Raw genomic sequence first — 20,087 nt, 5'->3', positions numbered from 1 at the left:
TTTTTTGCATCTGGCAGCCCTTGGTAGTTTCCATGGTATTCTCACACGCAACGTTTTTTAACCCAGGGAAGTTATAGGGATTATTTCCACCTTTACATATAACAGGCTAGGTCAGGAGGAGCCAAACTGCTTGTTCCAGATCATTCTGCATGTGAGAACCTATGCTTAGGCTTCCCAAATGTTTCTTCCCCTTCAGAAAAAGCAGGCTCAATATGGTCTTATGGCACATCTTTACAGTTTTTTGATGTAGCTAAAAACCCCAACTACTGTAGGAGCAGCTCAGCTCTTTGTATTTACCTGTCTTTCCAGAGGTTGTGCTGATGGTGACATCATTCATAGGGGCAGGTGTGGTGAGAGAAGGAATCGAGGACCTCACAGGTGTTGGAGTGTGAGAAAGATCAGTTTGGGGCACCAGGGAAGAGAAAGTTCTAGATTGAACAGGCACGTCAATGGCAGGGCTGGAAAGTAGGGGAGTTGAAGGCTGGGGAGAAGGAAGGTGACCCTCCAGTGTCAGAGAGGGAGTGTCCTGGCTCACAGAGGTCTGATTGAGAGGTTCAGCCAAAGAGAAGGCACTGGAGATCTGGGAAAAGATGGTGGCCTGAGGCGCAACTGGGATGACCTTGCTGGAAGAATATGGTGGGCCACGTGGATGATCAGTGTGACAGTCAATGGAATCCTGTAGATCACTGAAGGAAAAATCAGAGAGATGCACGTAAGGCACGCAGGAGTTACAAAGATGGCTCCCTCTGGCAACCATCTAACACCACTGAGTCGACTTGGTTGCATCAGAGACCGGCCACTTTTGGTCTCTGCCATTTCACACCCTCTGTGCCCCTGGCACTAGCCCTGCCAACTTCTACCATCTACTTTCAGGGAGACAAATTAACATTCTTTTGGAGTCTCTGGTTCTGGTTCAATAGTTTACTACTGCTCTGCGGCTCTATGTTTTATCATGTATCACTCAATGCAGGGAATCTTGTTACATTCTCATGTATTCATGGGGGAGGAAGCTGTTAAGTGCCCCATGACCCAATTGGTTTCCATATACTAGAAATCTGTCTTAACCAACCTTATATACTATAGCCTGACATAGTGGTAACTGGCACATGGCAAGTGACCAAGACATGTTGGCTGAATGAAAAAATGAATCAAGTTAGGGCCAAAGGGTGGTAAATCAGCTATGCCTCAATGTTACTTTAGCTTAGTAATTCTCAACCTTAGCTATGTGTGAGGACTTTTAAAATATAGACAGACAGACAAATATATTTTTGTGGTCCACTCCTCAGTATCTAATTCAATCGGTCTTGGGATGGAGCATAGGAGTTCCAGGCACATGTATTTTTTTCCAGGCACATGACCTAAACTGTCAGGTGATTTTTCTGGGCATCAGGTTGAGAAGCATTCATCTTTTATGTACCTAACAGTCTTGGGGCATGTTAGGAGGAGAAGCAACTAGAAGAGACAACAAATTATCACCCAGAGAAGCCTCTATTAGATCCAGTAGTAGATGAAGACTTAGAATCCCAAAGACAATATGTTCTTGGAGTGTCTCTTGGGGAAAAGGAAAGAGGAATATTAGGTGGAGGGGCCTCACGCAAGTCACAATCATAATGGAAAACACTGGCTTAGTTTAGTCTGGTCCATACTTAGCCACAGGCCTCCCCATAGCCCCTGAGTTTCAGGGGTGTCATACAGTCCAAAAGAAGATGCGTGGAGAAGCTTTGTTACTCATCTGGACAATTCACCTGCATCTCGGAGCCTCCATTCTCTAAATTATATACCATAGTGACCCATCTAGCCAAGTTAGGGCAAAGGTTCTTAGCAAAGTATAAATTAAATACTCTTCAGGTTATCTGGAGCTGGAAGAAGTTAGATGCCCCCCAACACAGATCTCCATCCACTGGGCTCAGGCATGAAGAGGATGTCTTGTATTCCTCCTGTCAGTCATGCTACTGGAGGGCACCATCCGCTGTGTGGAAGCCTTAGAAGTGCCCAGTCCAGCCAGGCATGGTGGTGCACACCTGCAATCCTAGCACTCTGGGAGCCTGAGGCAGGGGTATCACAAATTTGAGTCTCCTAGACAGCTTAGTGACTTAGTGAGACCCTGTCTCAAAAATTAAAAAAAAAAAGCTGGGAATATAGCTCATTGCAAAGGCTCTGGGTTCAATCTTGTGTACCACAAAAAGTGCCCCCTTCTTCCCCTAGTACACCAGTGCTAATGCCTGGGCTTGCCTTCCAACCAGCTGGTCTGCAGTCTTCAGCCCTGGACACAGACATTAGCATCATTCGTGTTTCCTTCCAAAGGTATGGCCTACATATAGCAAGGTGAACTTATATTCACAGCTTGATGAATTTTTACATATGTACCAGTATAGACTTATGCAATCCCCACCTGGATCAAAACAGTGTTTTTAGCACCCCAGAAGGCTACTCTGACATATCAGTACATTTTCAAAGTACTCCAGGTGTTTCTAACCTACAGCCAATCTTAAGAAGCAACACACTAGAACAACATATAGGGCTGTCATACAATCCAAAAGTCGATGCATTGAGAAGCTCTGTGACTGCTCTGGACAATTCACCTGCATATCTGGGCCTCCATTCTCTAAACTATATACCATAGTGACCCTTATGGCCAAGTCAGGGCAAAGGTTCTCTGCAAAGCGTAAATTAAATACTCTTCAGATCGTGAGCTATCATCCAATTTTAGCCCAGCAGTTCTCAAACTTGGCTGTACATTAGAATTATCCTACTCAGCAGTTTGTAAAAACTCAAAAGCCCAGGCTGCATCCCTGACCAATCTGTGAGGGCGACAGGCAGGAAATGGTCTCTTTGAAACTCCCTCAATAATTAAAACATGCACTCAGGGTTGAGAAACACTGCATTCATCTACAGTCTAGATTCTCAACCTTCCAAGTGGAGTCCAGGAGCCAGCGGCATTGGTCTTAGCCAAGAGCTTGATAAAAATGCAGACTTTCAGACCATGACCCAGCTGTGCTATGTGACAATCTGTATTTCAACAGATGCTCAGTGAGTGATATGCATAAGGAGCGTTTGAGATGTGCTGATCTAATCCACTTCCTAATTTTACAGAGATTTCATTATTTCCTCATTTTACCTGAGAGTTTGAAGGTAAAAAAATGAACTGCTCTCCAACATGGATACACAGCTAGTTAAGGATACAACCTTTAGCCACACACTGGATTCACATCCTACTGCCTTTTCTGTCCTGCTTTTGCTTCCTAACATCTTTCTAAAAGGGCAGGTGTTGGGGGTGAGAGGGGCTTCCTCCAGAGCAGTGGTCTTCTGCTCCCATCCTGATGCTTCCAAAATATTTATTTCTCAAATAGGGCTCAGTCCTCCAGCTTATTGGGGAATGTTAAGCTTAATGGGGCATGTTCCTCTATTCATACTGCAAAAATGCTACAAATTCTTAACTGAAGACTTTTAGCTGTTCTGTGAGGCCAGTGTTTTAATATATCCCAGAAATATGGGCAGTCAGGCTACACTGAGCCTTCTGTTCCCATTTGGGAAGCTTTAAATTTAAAAAAATCTCTTTTTTTCAAGTACAATTTTTATCTGACCATAGAAAATATAGAAAATGTTACAAAGTAAAAGCAAAAAAGGAGAAAAAGGAAAAAGTAAAATACTCATCATGCCAGCAGGCAGTTCAATCATGGGCAACCACTGCGAACATTTTCATTAATTTCTTTCCTATTTTTTCCTTTATATATTTTTATACATTGTGAGCACATCATACATGACTTTCAGAATCTTCTGCAATTTTGGAGCATCTATCTCTCAGTTTCCCTCCATTGAAGAAATGAGTTTAAGGCAGTGGGTATCAATTTTGGTCGCACATTACAATCATCAGAAGGGATTTAAAACCCTACCTGGGCTATCTCCCAGATCAATTAAATCCAAAGTAGTAATCAGTATTTAACTTTTTAATTTGAATTAATTTTAGAAACACTACAAAAACAAGGCAGAGAGCTCTATTACTCCTTCACCCAGCTTCTTTCAATGTTAGCATCTAAAATCCAGAATTAGGACAAATTAGCTGTCATAATATTGTATACTACAAAGGTAGCATCTCAAACCATGGGGGTAAAATGGAATTTTTAGTAAGTGATGGGATCATGGGGAAACATTTGCAAAAGATAAAATTAAATCTACGCCTCACACCATGCACAAGAATAAACTCCAAGTGTTAGGCAAGCAGTTAGACATTAGCTGAGAGACAAATGCAGAGTCCACAGTAGCATGCTGTGCCAGCTATAGGGAAGGAACAAAGGCCTCAATGTATAATGTATAATACATCTATAATCATGTATTAGGTCTCAGACCCAAAGACACAGGCCCTCTATTTCTAGAACAAGGCATACAATATTCCTGGATGCCATAGCCAAATGATATCAGGAGAGGAAAGGAAATGTTCTTTAAAGACACTCCTGCCTTGGACTGGGACCTGCTTTAAATTAAGAATTTAACTTTCATAAATTCTTTTTGTCAGTTTCTTAAATGACTACAGCCCCTGAGGAAACACTGACAAGCTACAAAGGACAGGAAGACATTTTGCAATTTCAAAGTAACTTTTAAGTGAAATGATGATAAGCCTAATTATCTTGGTTCCCTGAACCCCCAAAATAACTCTTGTGTGCATAGAAAGTTGTTTTTACACACACTGGGTGCAGATGCCTTCGTGGCACTGCCTGACCTCTTGCTTGAAGGCATAACTCTCTCCATATCTACTTTATAGTAAATTCTACCTAGACTTCTGCATGGCCACCTACGTGTTTTGAATTCTTTTAATGAGGGCACAAAGAACAGAGAACCAAGGAAGTGACATCAGAAGCTTCCCAGTGATACCGTTTTGGTGCCATGACTTGGTTCATTGATTTCTGGAGTGGTAGATTAGATCTCTCACACTCCCACTCTCTGTCTGAAGTTAAGACTATGAGCCTTCATTTCTTTGTATTTATGATATGTTACAACAGTCCAACAGTCCATGGGCTTGCAATTGTTTCAATGTATTTGAGACTTTATGCCTTGGTAAGGTATTTGTATAGTCAGTACGGCATTTCACGCTGTTGTGTTTGTGAAACTTGTTTCCTGTTTTCTGTCCACTAGGCTTATTTGTATTATGCACCAGCATTTATTACTAGGCTTTTGCATTTTTGTTCTCTTTTCTGCCGCTTTCAGGAGTTAATACTGTTTTTTGTCGGAAAATGGCATATTGTTAATAGCTTTGCTAACTTTACTACAATCACCTTGCTTTGAGTGCTTTTGCTTCTGTATAGAGTATTGATTAAATCTAGGTTTACATACCAATAGATTCAAAGACTGCTATAGTTTCTTGGTATATATTAGATGGTTTACATCAGTTTATGCATTGGAAAATGAGTGTCAAGCCCCCACCCATACAGACATTTGACAGGATATGAACTAGTGCATCATTTCTTGAGAAACATTCTGAGTTGTCCGTTAGTTATAAAAACAGCAATCAGAAGCACAGACTGACTAACCACCCAGATCTGGGATTTGGGCAAGATACCTTATGACCGATCTATCCCCAGGCCATAGGTGGAGAAAAATGGAGAAAAAAGTTTATTTCCTTTTCCTTAGAATGGGGATGACTTTCCTGAGCTTATGTGCAAGATGGGTACCTTGCAGATGGTAATTCCTATTTGGTTCCCTTCAATTTACCTCAGGGATGCATGTTATGCATCTGGGATAGATTTGATTCCTGGACACTTAAGCAAAACAGATTTCTTTTCTTTTGCAATACTGAATGGTTTCAGTATAAGCTGGGAGATCAAGAGAACTGGCCAGTGAATGAAAGCATTAATTATAATACTATATCCAGTTAAATCTCTTTTGCAAAAGGCAGGAAAATGGTCGGAGGCATCTTATATACAACCTTTCTTTACTCCTATGGTTTATATCTAGATGTCCCTTCAAAGACTCATGTATTTATACGGGGGCATTTAGGAGGTGATTGGACCATGGGGCCATGATAATCATCAGTAGATTAGTCCACTGATGAGTTCATAGCTAAATGTGATGTGGGGAAGTGGGGCCTTGTCCACGGAGGGAGGTCACTGGCGGCATGGCCTAGAAGGGTATATCTCCCTTCCTGCTCCTCCCTTGTTCCACTTCTCCTCCAGGATGACATGAGCAACTTCTCCTCTGGTGTGTTCCTCTGCCATCCTGTCCTGCCTTGGAGCTAGCAAAAACAAACCTTTCCTTCCTGAAGTTGTGGGTGTTGGGTATTTTGTCCCAACAACAAGGGAAGTAACTAAGACATTTACCAGATAATCCTGACTTATGTAACCAATGTAAATTAGAACCAGGTGTGATGGTACTCCTAAATAAAATAGAACCTCCTTATTTGAGTGGGTTGTTGTCTCTCTCTTTCTGCAACACTGCCAATGGCTATCTTTACTGACCTTCCTATTAAATCTCAGGTATGGGCCACTAAGATGCCTGGGAGGGTTATTACCTTCACTCCAGTAGTGATTAAGCTAAAATATTCTCATACTTTCCCACAAGTTAAACAGTATTTTCTTTGGCCTGAAGCCTTGGGCTACCACCTAACTATAAGTTCTTTCACTATGGGCTGTTAGTGCCTTGTCAGTCATTTTATAATACCCCAGTTTTAGCTACCAATAAGACCAAAAGTGATTACTGTTTAGTGCAAGATCTCCAAGCTAAAAATGAGGTGGTTATTCCTATATATCCAGTTGTCCCTAACCCCTATACTCTTTGGGCCAAATTCCTTCAAATACCCAATGCTTGATAGTCCTAGACCTTAAAGATAGCTTCTTTTGCATTCCAGTAGCACCTGAGTCTTAATTCCATTTTGTCTTTGAGTGGGCTGACAAGTTAGGTTGGAGCAAACATCTTACCTGGACTGTCCTTCTCCAAGGGTTTTGGACTAGTCCCCATATTTTTGGACAGGCTTTAGCCAGGGACTTAAGTGACCTAACCCTAATGAGTGGGGCTATCATACAATATGTGGATAATCTATTTATCTGTTTGTCATCTCTAACAGTGGCACGAGATCATTTGGTTCAGACTTTAAATTTCCTGGATGATAGACTACCAAGTTGCCAAGCTGAAGGCCCAATTACTGCCCCAAATTTTCCACTACTCAGAGTTTGTTTTAGGGCTTTGAGCTTTCTTAGCAAAGCATACACAGGCCATTTAAGACCTTCTAGCCTCTACCACCAGACAACAACTTTGTGCTTTCCTAAGTTTCACAGGTTACTGTCGGCTGTAGATCCCTGGGTATAGCCTAATGGCTAAGCCTCTATATGAGACCCTAAAAGAAAATAACAACAGGCTTATATAGACTAAAATCCTCTCTCCTCAAAGCCCCTGCTTTAGGGCTGCCACAACCACACAAATCAGTAACTAAACATCAAGCTGTGGCTTTAGGGGTTCTTACCCAGGCCTTAGAGGCTATTCAAATTCCTTCAGGATACTTATCAAAGTAGCCAAACACAGTAGCCAAGGATGGCCAGGATGTATCAAGGCAATAACTGTTTATGGCTTTTTTTAGATTTCCAAGACAAAAGTCCATGACAAATAAAGTCTAAAGACAACTAAAAAACAGCAAAAATATTTGCAATATATGCCACAGATAAAAAGTTAACATCCACAATACATAACATTCTTAAAGAATGATCAAATACCATTAGAAAAAGTAAAGACATAAAATATAATAAACAGATATAAAATGGCCCCCAATAAATGAAAAAATGCTCAAACTTAATCTCAGAGAAATGTTAAGTAACAGTGAAAAGATATTTCTAATCTATCAGCATAGCAAAAAAATACTAAATGGCCAAACTAGTTGGTGAGTCTTTGGCAAGTCAGAATATTTGTAAGGCTCCCCCACGTAGCTCTAATGTGTAGCTAAAATTGCAAAGCACTGATTTAAGGGGCAATAAGTCCAAATGAAAACTTCATAGAACAGAAAACTACATTCTCCCTAAAACTGAAACTGCTTCTTCACCCACGAAATTCCAACAATCCTTGACCAGCATGATGAATAAATATCTACACACACACACACACACACACACACACACACACACACACACACACATGCAATGCTTTGCTTTGCTTTTGGACAAGCATCAGCAAGTCTGCTACATACCACTGCAGCTTTTCTAACTCTTCTGGTGAGGAAGGGCAGGGTGTCCTGACAGAACAGCAACATTGTTCTGAAGCAGACATAAAGGAAAAGGAAAGAGAAAATTCATGGTCAAGAATAAAAAAACAAGGTGCAAGCTCATACCATCAAGTACATGGTTCTTATACTCACCGTGTTTTAAAGGGTGATTGTCTATAACTGGTAAAAAAAATATCTGGATGCCTTTTATAGTGACAGTCACATGTACATAGTAGGGGCTTAAAATATTTGAGTGAATAATTTTTCTTTTTTGGTTATATGCATGCAGTAGTGGTCACTCTTCAGCAACTCCTAAGAGGAATTCTGAAGTAAACCTTAACCCAGAGAACATTATGTTAAGTGAAATAAGTCAGGTACAGAAAGAGAGATAAGGCCTGATCTCACTTTTGGCAATCTACAAAAGTCTAATGCATAGAAACAGAGAATGCAATGGTGGTTCCCAGAAGATTAGGGTGAGAAGACTGAGGAAATGTTGGTTTAAACACACAAAATATTGTTAAAGGAATAAGTTCAAGAGATCCGATTTACAACGTGGTGACTACAGTTAAAAACAATATTTTATTTTTTGTCTTTTTGAGACAGGGTCTTGCTATGCAGTTCAGGCTGGCCTTGAGCTCGCTTTGTAGCCCAGGCTGGCCTCGAACTCTCAATGATCCTCCTGCCTCAGCCTCCCGAGTGCCGGGATTACAGGTGTGTGCCACTACGCCCGGCTAAACAATATATTGTACACTTGGAAAATTGCTTAGAGTAGATTTTAAATGTTCCGCCACAAAACATAAGTATGTGAAGCAATGCACATGTTAAATAGCTTGAATTAGCCATTCCACAATGTATATCAAAACATCACGTTGTACACCATAAATATATACGTTTATCTGTCAATTAAAAAAGGAGGCAAGCATATCCCTGTGGCAACCCACTGAACATTCCAAACAGAATTCTTCCTCTCATGAGGATGTTTTTATCATGTTTTCAGATGATACATTGAATCTTCATAAGAAAGCAGAAAAAATAATGGATGTTCTGAAAACTGGCCAAAGACAAAGGACTAAACAGAAAGCTGAAACACAGGTAAGCTTAATAATTACATTTCCAATTAAAACACATAAAAAGTCATGTGAAAACTAACACAGAAATAGAGACAGTGACAACTTACCCATTGGGCGAATCGATATTCTTCCGAAAGCAACCATTATAGCACACACATTCACTGTCTTATTCAGTTTTACTGTGAATGTACAATTTAATGTGCTGTAAAGAGATACATGCATAGCCAGAATGTTATTAAATTGGAAACACACATATACATTTGTAATTACTTTTGAGAACTCGGTGTAAGGGAAAGGGGCACTGAATGGTAACTTGTAGTGTCACCCCAAATAAGCTTGTAAACACCCATGGTCTGAACTTTACCCCAAAGACTTTATCTTTACTAAGAGACATTTACAAAGTTTCGCATGCACACATGCTGTATACCAGAGACCTTCTGAGCACACACAGCTGCTGGTTTGTTTTGCCTGCCTGCACAATGAACACGCTGGGGTGAAAGCTGGCTGCAAAGACAAGCACCTTGTCATCCTTAGTCTTACCCCCAGCTGGCTAATTGCCCGGCATCCACAGGCATTTGAGTTTCTATCATGACAGCCCTTTCATAAAGCAGTCTAGATGAACATCAAGGACTCTTCAATCCCAAATCCGTTGGCAATTATCTAAATTATCAGATAAGTAAGAATTTAAGACGTTTTCTCTGTTTCTTCCTACTTGAGCATTGGCATAGGTGAAAAAATAAAGTTGCAAATTTTAAAAAAAGGTAAGGGGAAGAACCAAACACACATAGTGGCTAGGAACTCAATGTACCATTTCATGGAGGACTTGCCATAGTTTGTACCAATGAATCGTTTGTTGAGTGGAAACTGTCATTTTCTAGGACTGAATCTCATAGAATGCTCCGAGTTTAGGAGTGCTTATTCTTCTATAAACCGTCAGCTTATGCAGCCAGGACATTAAGTGGATAGGATTTAAAATGGTTATCTGTGCAACACCAAATAACTGTCAGACAATCTCCTGACTCACTCTTGCAGGTATTTTTAATTTCCTTTTTTTTTCTTTCCAATCTTTTCCTTCCTCCTTTCTCCTTTCCCCAAGTTCCATATTATGTTTCTCATTTTTGTTTGGTCGTCACTCTACCTGGACCACCTGTGAGCTGTTTCTTGGCAGGACCGGTAAGCTTCAGAGCCAAGGACCCTGATAATCTTTAGCCTTATAGAACCAGATATTGATGGCCTGATATCACAAAGATGCTTCATGAGAAAATGAGAAGATAGATGTGACAGAGTGATCAATATATGGAAAATAAAAGTACATATCCAAAATGTCACTAATATGTATTTATGTTAGAAGAAAGCTTTTGAATTTGCAATTTAAGACAGCTTCCTACTTTATTTTTCACAGATGGAGAAACAAAGGTGTTTGTAAAAGAATTAAAAATGACTGACCTTTGGGCCTCTTCTGTAGCACACAGTATAAAATAAGCCTGAAACAAGCAAACAAAAATATATGTTATTTTGACAGTTTGAAATGTCAGAAAAGATGACCCAGGGCTAATTACAAATTTTAGAACCACAAGAATCATTAGAGATATTAGCTTCACACGCCTGCTGGATTCCTGATACATCATAAAAACTATTAAGGCCATATGAATTCTGGTTGGATGTCTCCAGGGTTGGGGATCTCAGCAGTACACAAGGAGCACACTCTCCTAGAGTTTTCATTTTAATAAACTTTTGGTCTTACATGAAAGAAAATCTACCTCTTGTAATGTCCACTGATTGCTCCTAGTTCTGCTTTCTGGAACAACAGAACTAAACCATTCTTTAACAAAAAAGATTTGAGGGAAATTTGAATGTATATCTCCCTATGAATGCAGAACTCCAAGCTTTTCGCCAGATAGTAACAATTATTTCGTAAACAATGTACAGGGTATAGTATGATTACCTCACTTAGAGTTTGCAGGGTTTTGTTGAGCTCTGATCGTCTGTTAATTAAATGAAAGAAACTGACGTTAATGAGACCATTAGTAATGTGAAATTCAAAACAAGTTAGATTTTTAGCAATTAAATCAAGCACATAGTATTGCCTGCTTACACTGTTCACTTTGAAGAAACAGAGGGTATAATGAGAAATTGCTATGCAGGAAAAATAAATTATTTATACTACAAAGGAAACTAACCAGATGGGAGCTGGATCAGTTCTAGCTAAGAGCAAGATATAAATTATGGTTGAACAATCTTGTTATTCATTAGGCTACTACAACCCCCCAAGGCAGTTTCTTCCGGCAGGAGACCAGAGGAAGAGCAGGCTTGAGGCAGGAATTTCTGCGAAGGGCCAGCCACCATGCACCACCCCACGCTTTTGATTGATTCTTCATTCCCTCTTCAGTTCATGCAGCCTCTCTAGCACTCTCCAGGCCTGCCTTCCACACCTCAGGAAGCCCCTCTAGGAATTTCTCTCATTCCTCTGCTCCAACCCCATTTCAACAATATTTTCATTTCTTCAACATGGCAGAGATTCACTGACGTTTGGATGCAATAAATCCAGTTAAAGAATTCACTCTAAGGCAATGGTTCTAAACAGGGGGTGATTCTGTCCCCCAGGAGACATCTGGCAGTATCTGGAGGCAATTTGGGTTGTTACACTAGGGAGGGTGCTACTGACATCTAGTGGGTAGAGGCCAGGGATGCTGTTGAATAGCCTGCAGTGCACAGAACAGCCACTCTAACAAAGAATTATCAAGCCCCAAATGTCAATAGTGTAGAGGCTGAAAAATCATGCCCCTAAAAATGGGCAATAGTTCTAGGTGGCTCCAGACAGGGTCTGGAAGGACAAAGAGAAAGACCACGGCAATAGTCCCTCAGCTCCTCGAGGACACTTTCTTTGGTGGGGGAGTCCTTGGCCCCTCTAGTCAGGGCTAGCCGCTCCTCTTCTATTTTCAGATCCATTAGACTGTCCTTTGTTACCCTGTAAACGTCACTTTTCTGAAGTTTTTCCTCCTCATGACCGAGTAAGACTGCCTGTAGCCTCGGCCACCACGCTGGCTGACACTTCCACCTATGTTCTAACTGGGAGCAGCTATTTGTAATGTTTTCTCATTGTTTGTGCTTATCTTTGTAAGCTGAAGCCTACTTACCAAAGATCTCTCTCTGACTTTTGAATCACTGAGGGTTCAGGAAAATGTGAGCTAATGGTATACATGGAATCCTGCCTCGAACTATTCTTTCAATCATGCTGGATACTAAATCACATTAAGACTCAAATACCATTTCAAATGAAGCTGTTGTGTAATTCAAGCACTAGAGAGCCAATTAATGACACGTAACCACGGTTAGTTTGCAAAGTAGGCAAGAATCAACTAGCACTATATCCTTTGGGTCTATGTCTTTCTTAGTCTTGGTTTCCAAAAGCAAAGATGGCTCAACAAGTATCTTTCCAGAGTTGATGTCTGAAGTTTTAAGTCAAACAGCCAGTTACTCACTTCAATTCACTTATCAACAGGACTTCAGTGAAGGTAGTATTGGTTACATTTTGACTCTGTTGGAAGCAGAAAATCATTAAGAACACAAGCATTATTTAGGGTTAGTTTTTAAATATATATTCTCTAAGAAGTTATTCTTCACTTTGGTTGGCCACCTAAAGAACTATATCTCAGGGAATGAATTCTAACTCCATGGAATATTGTCTGCTAGATAATTACATTGCAGTTCCATAGATGAGGGAGAGGAGGGGGAAAGTGCTGCTCAAAAGTTAACCCATGCTGGCCAAGACTGTTTTTGATTTATTATTATTTTTTAAATTTCTAAGCCAGCAGCTCTGATGGGCTAATGTCTGTCTTTCTTCATTCATGGGTTCTTGCAAAAGAACACTATCAAAGCTTTCTCCATGATAACTCCTATATTTAATAGACCCCAGTGTAATAAGAAGGGAAACTTAATGGTAGCCATCTCTGCCATTTCTTGCACACAGTTCATTTCCTGACACAGTAGGTGTTCAGGAAATAGTCACTGAATGAACAAGCACGTTTGACTGGGATACTCTTAACCAATCTAGGTTATGGGAGACTGATATCACTGGGTTCCCCCACAGGGGGAACACAATCCAATTTGGAAGATTATTCTTCGACTATATATATATATATATATATATATATATATATATATCTCACTGCTAGGAATTTCTAAGGTAATTTAAAATTTTAACTGCTAGTGGAATTGCATCATAATAACACTTATTCAGTAGGAAACTTAGTGAAAACTAAAACATAATTCTTAACAAAACACCATGATTATTATGAATTTAAGCCTTTACTACAAAGGTGGCAATTCAATAATACATATTTTACTTATGCTTGATCATATAATTAAAAATGCTATCATAAATAATCTGAACTTTCAAAAATCATGCAAATTTGCTGTTTCAAGATTTCAGTAAGAAAAATTAAAACCTACCTGGGTAATGTTGGGTTCTTTGTCTTGAAACGTAATCTCACCTCTAAAAAACACTAAAAATAAATTTTCAAAAAGAAATTTGAGACTTGCATCTTTACAGTTTGAGGATTAATACAACACTTAAAAATATTACCAAACTGCTTTATAAACAGGGTTTCCTCAAGTTCTTTGTTTTTACTCCCATTTATTCTCATTCCAATCAATAAATTACCCAATGATTATTAACACAATTTTCAAAAAAATATGAACTATAATTTTATATAGGGAATTCACAAAGAGAGAAATTTGTCCTTATCCATAAATTTTTTATCCATATGTGCCTCTTTTTGGAACTTTATTTCCCTTAAAGATAACTGGTGGCTCTACTTTTAACTTAAAAAAAAAAATCTTTTCGAGTTTCAGTGGCAGTTACATGGATAGGGGAAGGAGGGAAACAGGGTTTCTCAGCAGTTAGACAGCATTATGGAAACCTATTTATACTTTGCCAGTTTTTCAGGTTTTTTTATTACAATACAGCTACTAAGGTGGTGTCATTCCTAGAACATGGCTGCGATTTTGCTTTGGCATGTGAATAGTGTGCAGGGCAAACCCTCTCTTCAGCTGAGCAAGTCAATGCTCCTTTTGCTCTAGAAACATCAAAAATACCTTGTTCTTAAAATGCTCACTTTGGGAAATATTAATCTCAATTTCAGTCAACTTATGCCCTGTAGGGCACTCCTACGGGCTTTGACTGTAACTGGAAATAGAGACCCGTAACAGAAGCACGTGGTATGCACTCCACGCAGGGACCAAAAATAGGTCTCTTGAGCAAGGATGTTGTATAAACCAGAGCAGGGTCCAAGCAATGTTTCTGTATTTCAGTTTTCACTAGGTTTGCTACTGAATAAGGTCCGTTTGCAAATACTTGAGGTTTTATGGACCAGATAATCTCTGTGGGAGCTTCCCAACTTTGCATGCAAGCAGCCCTAGACAATGTGTAATTAAACGGGCAAGGCTGTGTGCCAATAAAATTTCTTTTACAAAAACATGTGGCCAGCCATAGCTGGTTGTCAACCCCTAGACAGGTTGGAAGTGCTTCTGCCGCCACTACCTCCTCCTCTTGCTCCCCCTCTTCTTTTTCTTCTTAGGTACTTGGCATTGAACCCGGGGCCTCTACACTGAGCTGTCACTGGTCTTCTTATTTTCTAATTTTTTATTTTGAGATAGGGTCTCACTAAGTTGCTAAGTTGCTTAGGCTGGTCTTGAACTTGTGATCCTCCTTCCTCAGCTTCTCAGAGTGCCAGGATATAGGAATGTTCATCTTCATTTACTGTACTCCAAAGTACAACTGATTCTCACAGCTGTATAGCCTATGCTCTACTCCTACTTAATAATGTCAGGCAAAGCCACTGGATCAGTGATTACCATGATTTATTTCATCAACTTTTCTATTGAGAACTTCAACTTTTACATATTCATACTGAAATCTCAATTAATACAGTATATAATTACTAAAAGCAAAGATAGTCATATCCTCATAGAATTAAACCATTTAAAAAATCTTAGCTAAAAAAGCTTATTTAGGTTCTGTGTGTTTGCATGCACCGACACCCAAAGCTTGCCTGCCACTCCTCCTTGCTGAGGGCACGGGGAGTTTCGCAAATGTGCTGGGAGCGCAGTCATTCCGGTTGCACAAGGCAACTAAGAGGCCACTGTCTTTTGCCCCTCAGTGTAACTCTTCTTGACCACATCCCAGTTTCTTCATCAACCTCTATTTCCTTCCATACACCAATATTGGAAACCTGCAAGCGGCAAAGTTGTCTAGCTGCTGGCAGGACATCATGGGAGTTGTGGTGCCAAAAGAGCTGGTTCCTTGATCAAAGTCTTTGCACCAGAAACTAAAACAAATGGTCAGTCCAGTCATTTCACTGAGGAAAACCTTACTCCAATCAGTTTTCTGGCATCTGTCATTCAAGATGATCAGACTTCTCTCCCTAAATGTTTCAAACAGTTATCAAACATCATGTAGACATAATGGAATTAGTCACCAGCCCAAAACACAGATGAAGCGCAAAAAATAACGGCATTATGGGGAATTCAGGAAAAAGCAGGGTAAGAGGAAAGAGGGAAGATGAAGTTATATAATATAGGAAAATAAAATGTATCCAGTAAGTTTTCTTTTTTCCTTAATCAAAACCAGCTAATAGTCCTCTCCTATATTCTACTGGGAGCACCATGTCAGCAGAAAGTTCAAAGAAGCAAATCCTACACCACACATTAGAAACTTTGTGAAATATTCTTTTAGTAGAAAATGTCGTTGTTTTCTATCTACCCAACCTTAATTTATTTTACTTGAGAATGTTACCTGTTATGGTTTATACTTAGATGTCCCTCGAGAGCATCATGTGCTCATAGGTGGGGTTTTGGGAAGGTGATTGGACTATGGGACTATGGGTCCCATGGGTGATTGGACTAATGACTTGGCATTAGATCCGCCTCTGGTCAGAAGAGGCAGTCATACGGGGTGGTGGTGGAGCATGGTGTGGAAAGTTTTTTGTCCCTTCTCGGCTCCTCCCTTTGTTCTCTGCTTCCTGTCCGCCATGCCGTAAACAGCTTACCTCCACCACACCCCTTTGCTGCCAGGCCCCTCTGCCATGCTCTCTTGCCATGGAACCAGCTGACTGTGGACTATAAAGTGAGCCAAAATAAACCTCTCCTCACTTACGTTGTGGGTGCTGGGTATTGTGTCCCAACAATGAAAAAGTGACTAAGACATTATCCATGCATTTCAAACAAATTATAAAACTATTTCAAGGAATAGAATTACAGGAAAAATTCCTTTACTAGAGTTATACCAGAACTTTAATATCATGAAATACTTTGCTGCTTCCTCTTCTCTCTTCTCACAATTTCCTATCCAGTTCTCTGTTTCCATGACCTCCTATCACATCATATTTTTATTTTTCATATTTATTTTCATTAATCAATGTGAGAGAAGTCGTTGTTTCCTTTCTGTAGCCCACGGCATAAGAGGAAAATATTGCTATTTCAAAAATAGTATGTTCTCAAGTGATTTTTCACCTCAATTTTTAAAAATAGTGGATAGTCTTAGAGATGGTAAAACACACCGTAAACACTACTGGAATTAAGCATTTAATTGAACTGAGTATACATGTGGTTTCAATATTTTAGCAGTCTGGTTTGTTTTGTTCTTAACAAAGGACAGCATCTTGTTTGTAAGCTATAATCCTTAAGGTTTCAGGAAAAGCTTGAGGAATTTACATATAAAAAGTGACTTAAGGCCTGGGAATATAGCTCAGTGGCTGGACATCATGGGAGCTGTGGTGCCAGAAGTGCCTGCCTGGCAAGTGCAAGGTCCTGAATTCGATTCCTGGTACCAAAAAAAAAGAGACCCAATTATTAATAACAATTTCAGTGTTAGTTATGTTCACAAATGAACTGTAAGGGTATTAGCTATGGATTTAAAGCTATAGTGAAAACTATTTGCTGTAGAGCTTCAGGCCTCATATTAAAGAAGTTAATCTATCATCTCACTAGCAAATGGGAAGATAATTTCAGTCAGATAAAAACTTTGCTGTTTTATTCAGCACTACTAGCAGCCAGGTGGTATGAAAGCAGATGTGTCGGAGAGGCACACATACACATAGCAAGAAAGAAACAAATCATTTTTCTCTATGAAACAAATTTATCTGGTAATGGATAATGTACATAAGAACTGACCTGAGTCATTGCAGATAGATGACAAATTGCAGATATTTTTCTGGGATTTGACTCCTGCAATCAATCAATCAATCAGTTAATAAATAAACAACTCAGATGGTAAGTGTATCACACCTGTACTTATATATTACACTGTGAAGAAAATTCACAAAGAAAGCCATCAAATATGAACCAAAAATACTAAGAAGCTGAATACAATCAGCTGGATGAATTTTACAATAACAAAAAGAACGAGAGTTTTCATTTAGTTGGTAAGCTATGGGGCTTGACTCTACTATTCTTTAGTATTCCAGTTCCAAAATTTTTCTGTCCCATTCCCGATGAACACCTCTCCTGTCTGACAGAAACAGAGTATCATGGAAACAAGTCAAGTATAGACTTTAAATAAAGAGCCCTCAATTATAGATCCTCCTTCCTTTCCTGGGTAGGAGAGTCTGGAACACTCTTGTGTTGATCTTAGCTCTTTATGCAAATACATGTATTAAGTAACATTAATGACATGATATTGTTTCATGAGAAAAAAATATCTACAAAATGCAAAACACATTTGCTGAGCACCTACTATATTCTACAGGTTTGGAGAGGTTCCAGATACAGATCCTGCCCTCAAGGAGCTTACAGTCTAGTGGGCAATCCCAGGCAGTAAATAACAAGTTTTAGCAATGGCCAGGATGTCAGACCACACAGAAATACAAAGGAGGCAGAGGTGAGTAGGAGATGAAATGAGACATACTGAAACAGCCACTTCATACAGATTAATCTGAAAAATAATTTCTCCTCTGGTGAAAGGGGAGAAAACATTTCTTCTTTAATTTGAAAAGTGTTTAAAGTTTATTTCTCTAGAGATCATTCTTTCCTTCCTTGGATCCTTTTGGTGAAGGGTAAGAAATCCATAGTAAATGGGGGAAGCAAATGCTGACAATGTACGAAGCAAACTGCCGGTGGTGGTGGTGGGGGGGTTGTTATACCAAGGAATCTTTTGGTGTCCTCGCTAGGTCTTGTTTTGCCAAAATTATATGTGCAACGCCCAACTGCTAGTTTATATCTATTGCATATTATAAGTCCTTAGTTTTGTTCCTATGAGAAAACTAGTTTACATTAAAAGTTAAAGTTATAATTTGACTTAGTGCGTGTGTATGGGGTCTTCCAGAATGATTTACTGGTGTATAGGCATCGTGCTTCAGCTAAGAGTTTTGATTCTGTGAACAAATTGAATTTAGTTGCCAAGTTACCTGACACGTAAATTTCTATACTGTTCCACAGCAGTGTTACCCACACCAAAAGTGAAAGAGTTCATTCTAAATATGCTTGCTTATGGATATAACTCATTGTAATATACACACTAGGCAAATACAGAATATATAGATGGTAGGTAGCAATATTTTCAATGTCCTTTAAACCACTTGCCCATTGCTCACTGAGTTTTTCATTCTACAACATCTCATCTTTCTTTCAAATTTACCTGCACTTCCATTTCCAGTGATATCTATCTTTCTGCTGCTCATTTATACTGAAAATTTTCTCTCCTATTTGTAGGGCTATTATCTGTCATCTCCCCCGAGGCATGGCCACAAGCCATTCCTTAAATCCCAAGTGAGAAACTTTGCTGGAAACGGGTCATATGGTCTCTGTTGCAGCTACTTGATTCTACCATTCTATGCAGCAGAAAGGCAGCCATAGGAAACATGTAAACAAATGGGAAATGACAGTGTTTCCAAAAAAGTTCATTTACAAATCAGGAAGTGAGTCCGATCTGGCTCACTGGCAATAGTTTGTCAACCCCTGCTTAAAATTAATGAGAAGCCTTTGTTGAGCATGTCTGTGTAATCTTGAAGCAGGTACTTAAAGTACTGTATAAGAAGTATACAGTACTTTAAAAAGAGTTCGACGTTCATCTGTAACTTTCACTAATTTCATGCTGTTGATAAATGCATTACTACTAGTCCCTCTACTTCCTATGCTTCTTACCCATGTTAGAAATACTTGTAGGTCTGGGGAGGTAGCCCAGCAGTAGAACACGTGCTTAGCATGAGGGCCCCTGGCCCTTTCCATCCCCAACAGAAAGAAAAGAACAGGAAGGAAAGATTTGTGGAGTCATTGCCTTTATCTGCATGCATGCTCATGTTAGTTACCTGATCTCCTCCTTAGACTAGAAGATTCTTGAGGTTGAGCACTGTGCCTGATCATTATTATCTAGCCCCAAACACCTAATACAACTTCAGGTACCCAGTGCATCCACATCTATTCATTAAGAACAGATTTTATTTTTAAAGGGTAGGAAAAAAAGAGGAAGAAATCATAAACACAAGCCATTTGCTTAATCTTACTTTAGTTATAAAAAAAGAAAGTCTTGATATTGATAATAAGTCATACCTGATGCACTGAAGGTTTTTACTATAGTGATTTTAGTTTTTTCTGCAAAGAAGCAATTTAGATATTAGAGCAGAATTGTTGCTTGTTTTTTAAAAAAAACAATTTGCCATGAGCATCATTTTTAAAAAGTGAAGTGCTAAGAAAATCACACTGTTGACATTTTAAAGACACTATTGGTGATCTCCGCAGCAGAGCAGATGGGACTCATACACAGAACACGCAGCATTGCTGTGGGGTGGGTCTGGGTGTACTCAGTTGAGTCATACCATCACACACCTCAGTGCTGTGTGATT

At 39.5% G+C, this 20,087-nt stretch overlaps 1 protein-coding gene across 8 annotated transcripts in view; it reads right to left on the bottom strand.

Moving 5' to 3' along the window:
- The window catches only part of Adgrg2 (adhesion G protein-coupled receptor G2), a 117,705-nt gene that overhangs the window by 27,748 nt on the left and 69,870 nt on the right, over nt 1-20,087 (bottom strand). For 5 of the 8 annotated variants that reach the window (XM_005414435.2, XM_013509893.1, XM_013509889.1 and 2 more), the window contains 9 exons: nt 19,795-19,836; nt 17,422-17,475; nt 13,702-13,754; nt 12,732-12,787; nt 11,195-11,234; nt 10,696-10,733; nt 9,357-9,451; nt 8,165-8,231; nt 298-686 (listed from right to left, as the gene is read on the bottom strand). In XM_005414435.2, the coding sequence (XP_005414492.1) occupies nt 298-686; nt 8,165-8,231; nt 9,357-9,451; nt 10,696-10,733; nt 11,195-11,234; nt 12,732-12,787; nt 13,702-13,754; nt 17,422-17,475; nt 19,795-19,836 (834 nt within the window). The remainder of the gene's footprint in view (nt 1-297; nt 687-8,164; nt 8,232-9,356; nt 9,452-10,695; nt 10,734-11,194; nt 11,235-12,731; nt 12,788-13,701; nt 13,755-17,421; nt 17,476-19,794; nt 19,837-20,087) is intronic. The other 3 variants (XM_013509890.1, XM_013509892.1, XM_013509891.1) reach the window with 1 other exon arrangement.

The sequence above is a fragment of the Chinchilla lanigera genome, unplaced genomic scaffold, assembly GCF_000276665.1.
Source record: "Chinchilla lanigera isolate Chin_1 unplaced genomic scaffold, ChiLan1.0 scaffold00185, whole genome shotgun sequence".
Classification (NCBI taxonomy): domain Eukaryota; kingdom Metazoa; phylum Chordata; class Mammalia; order Rodentia; family Chinchillidae; genus Chinchilla; species Chinchilla lanigera.
This window is presented reverse-complemented; position numbering and strand designations above follow the sequence as displayed.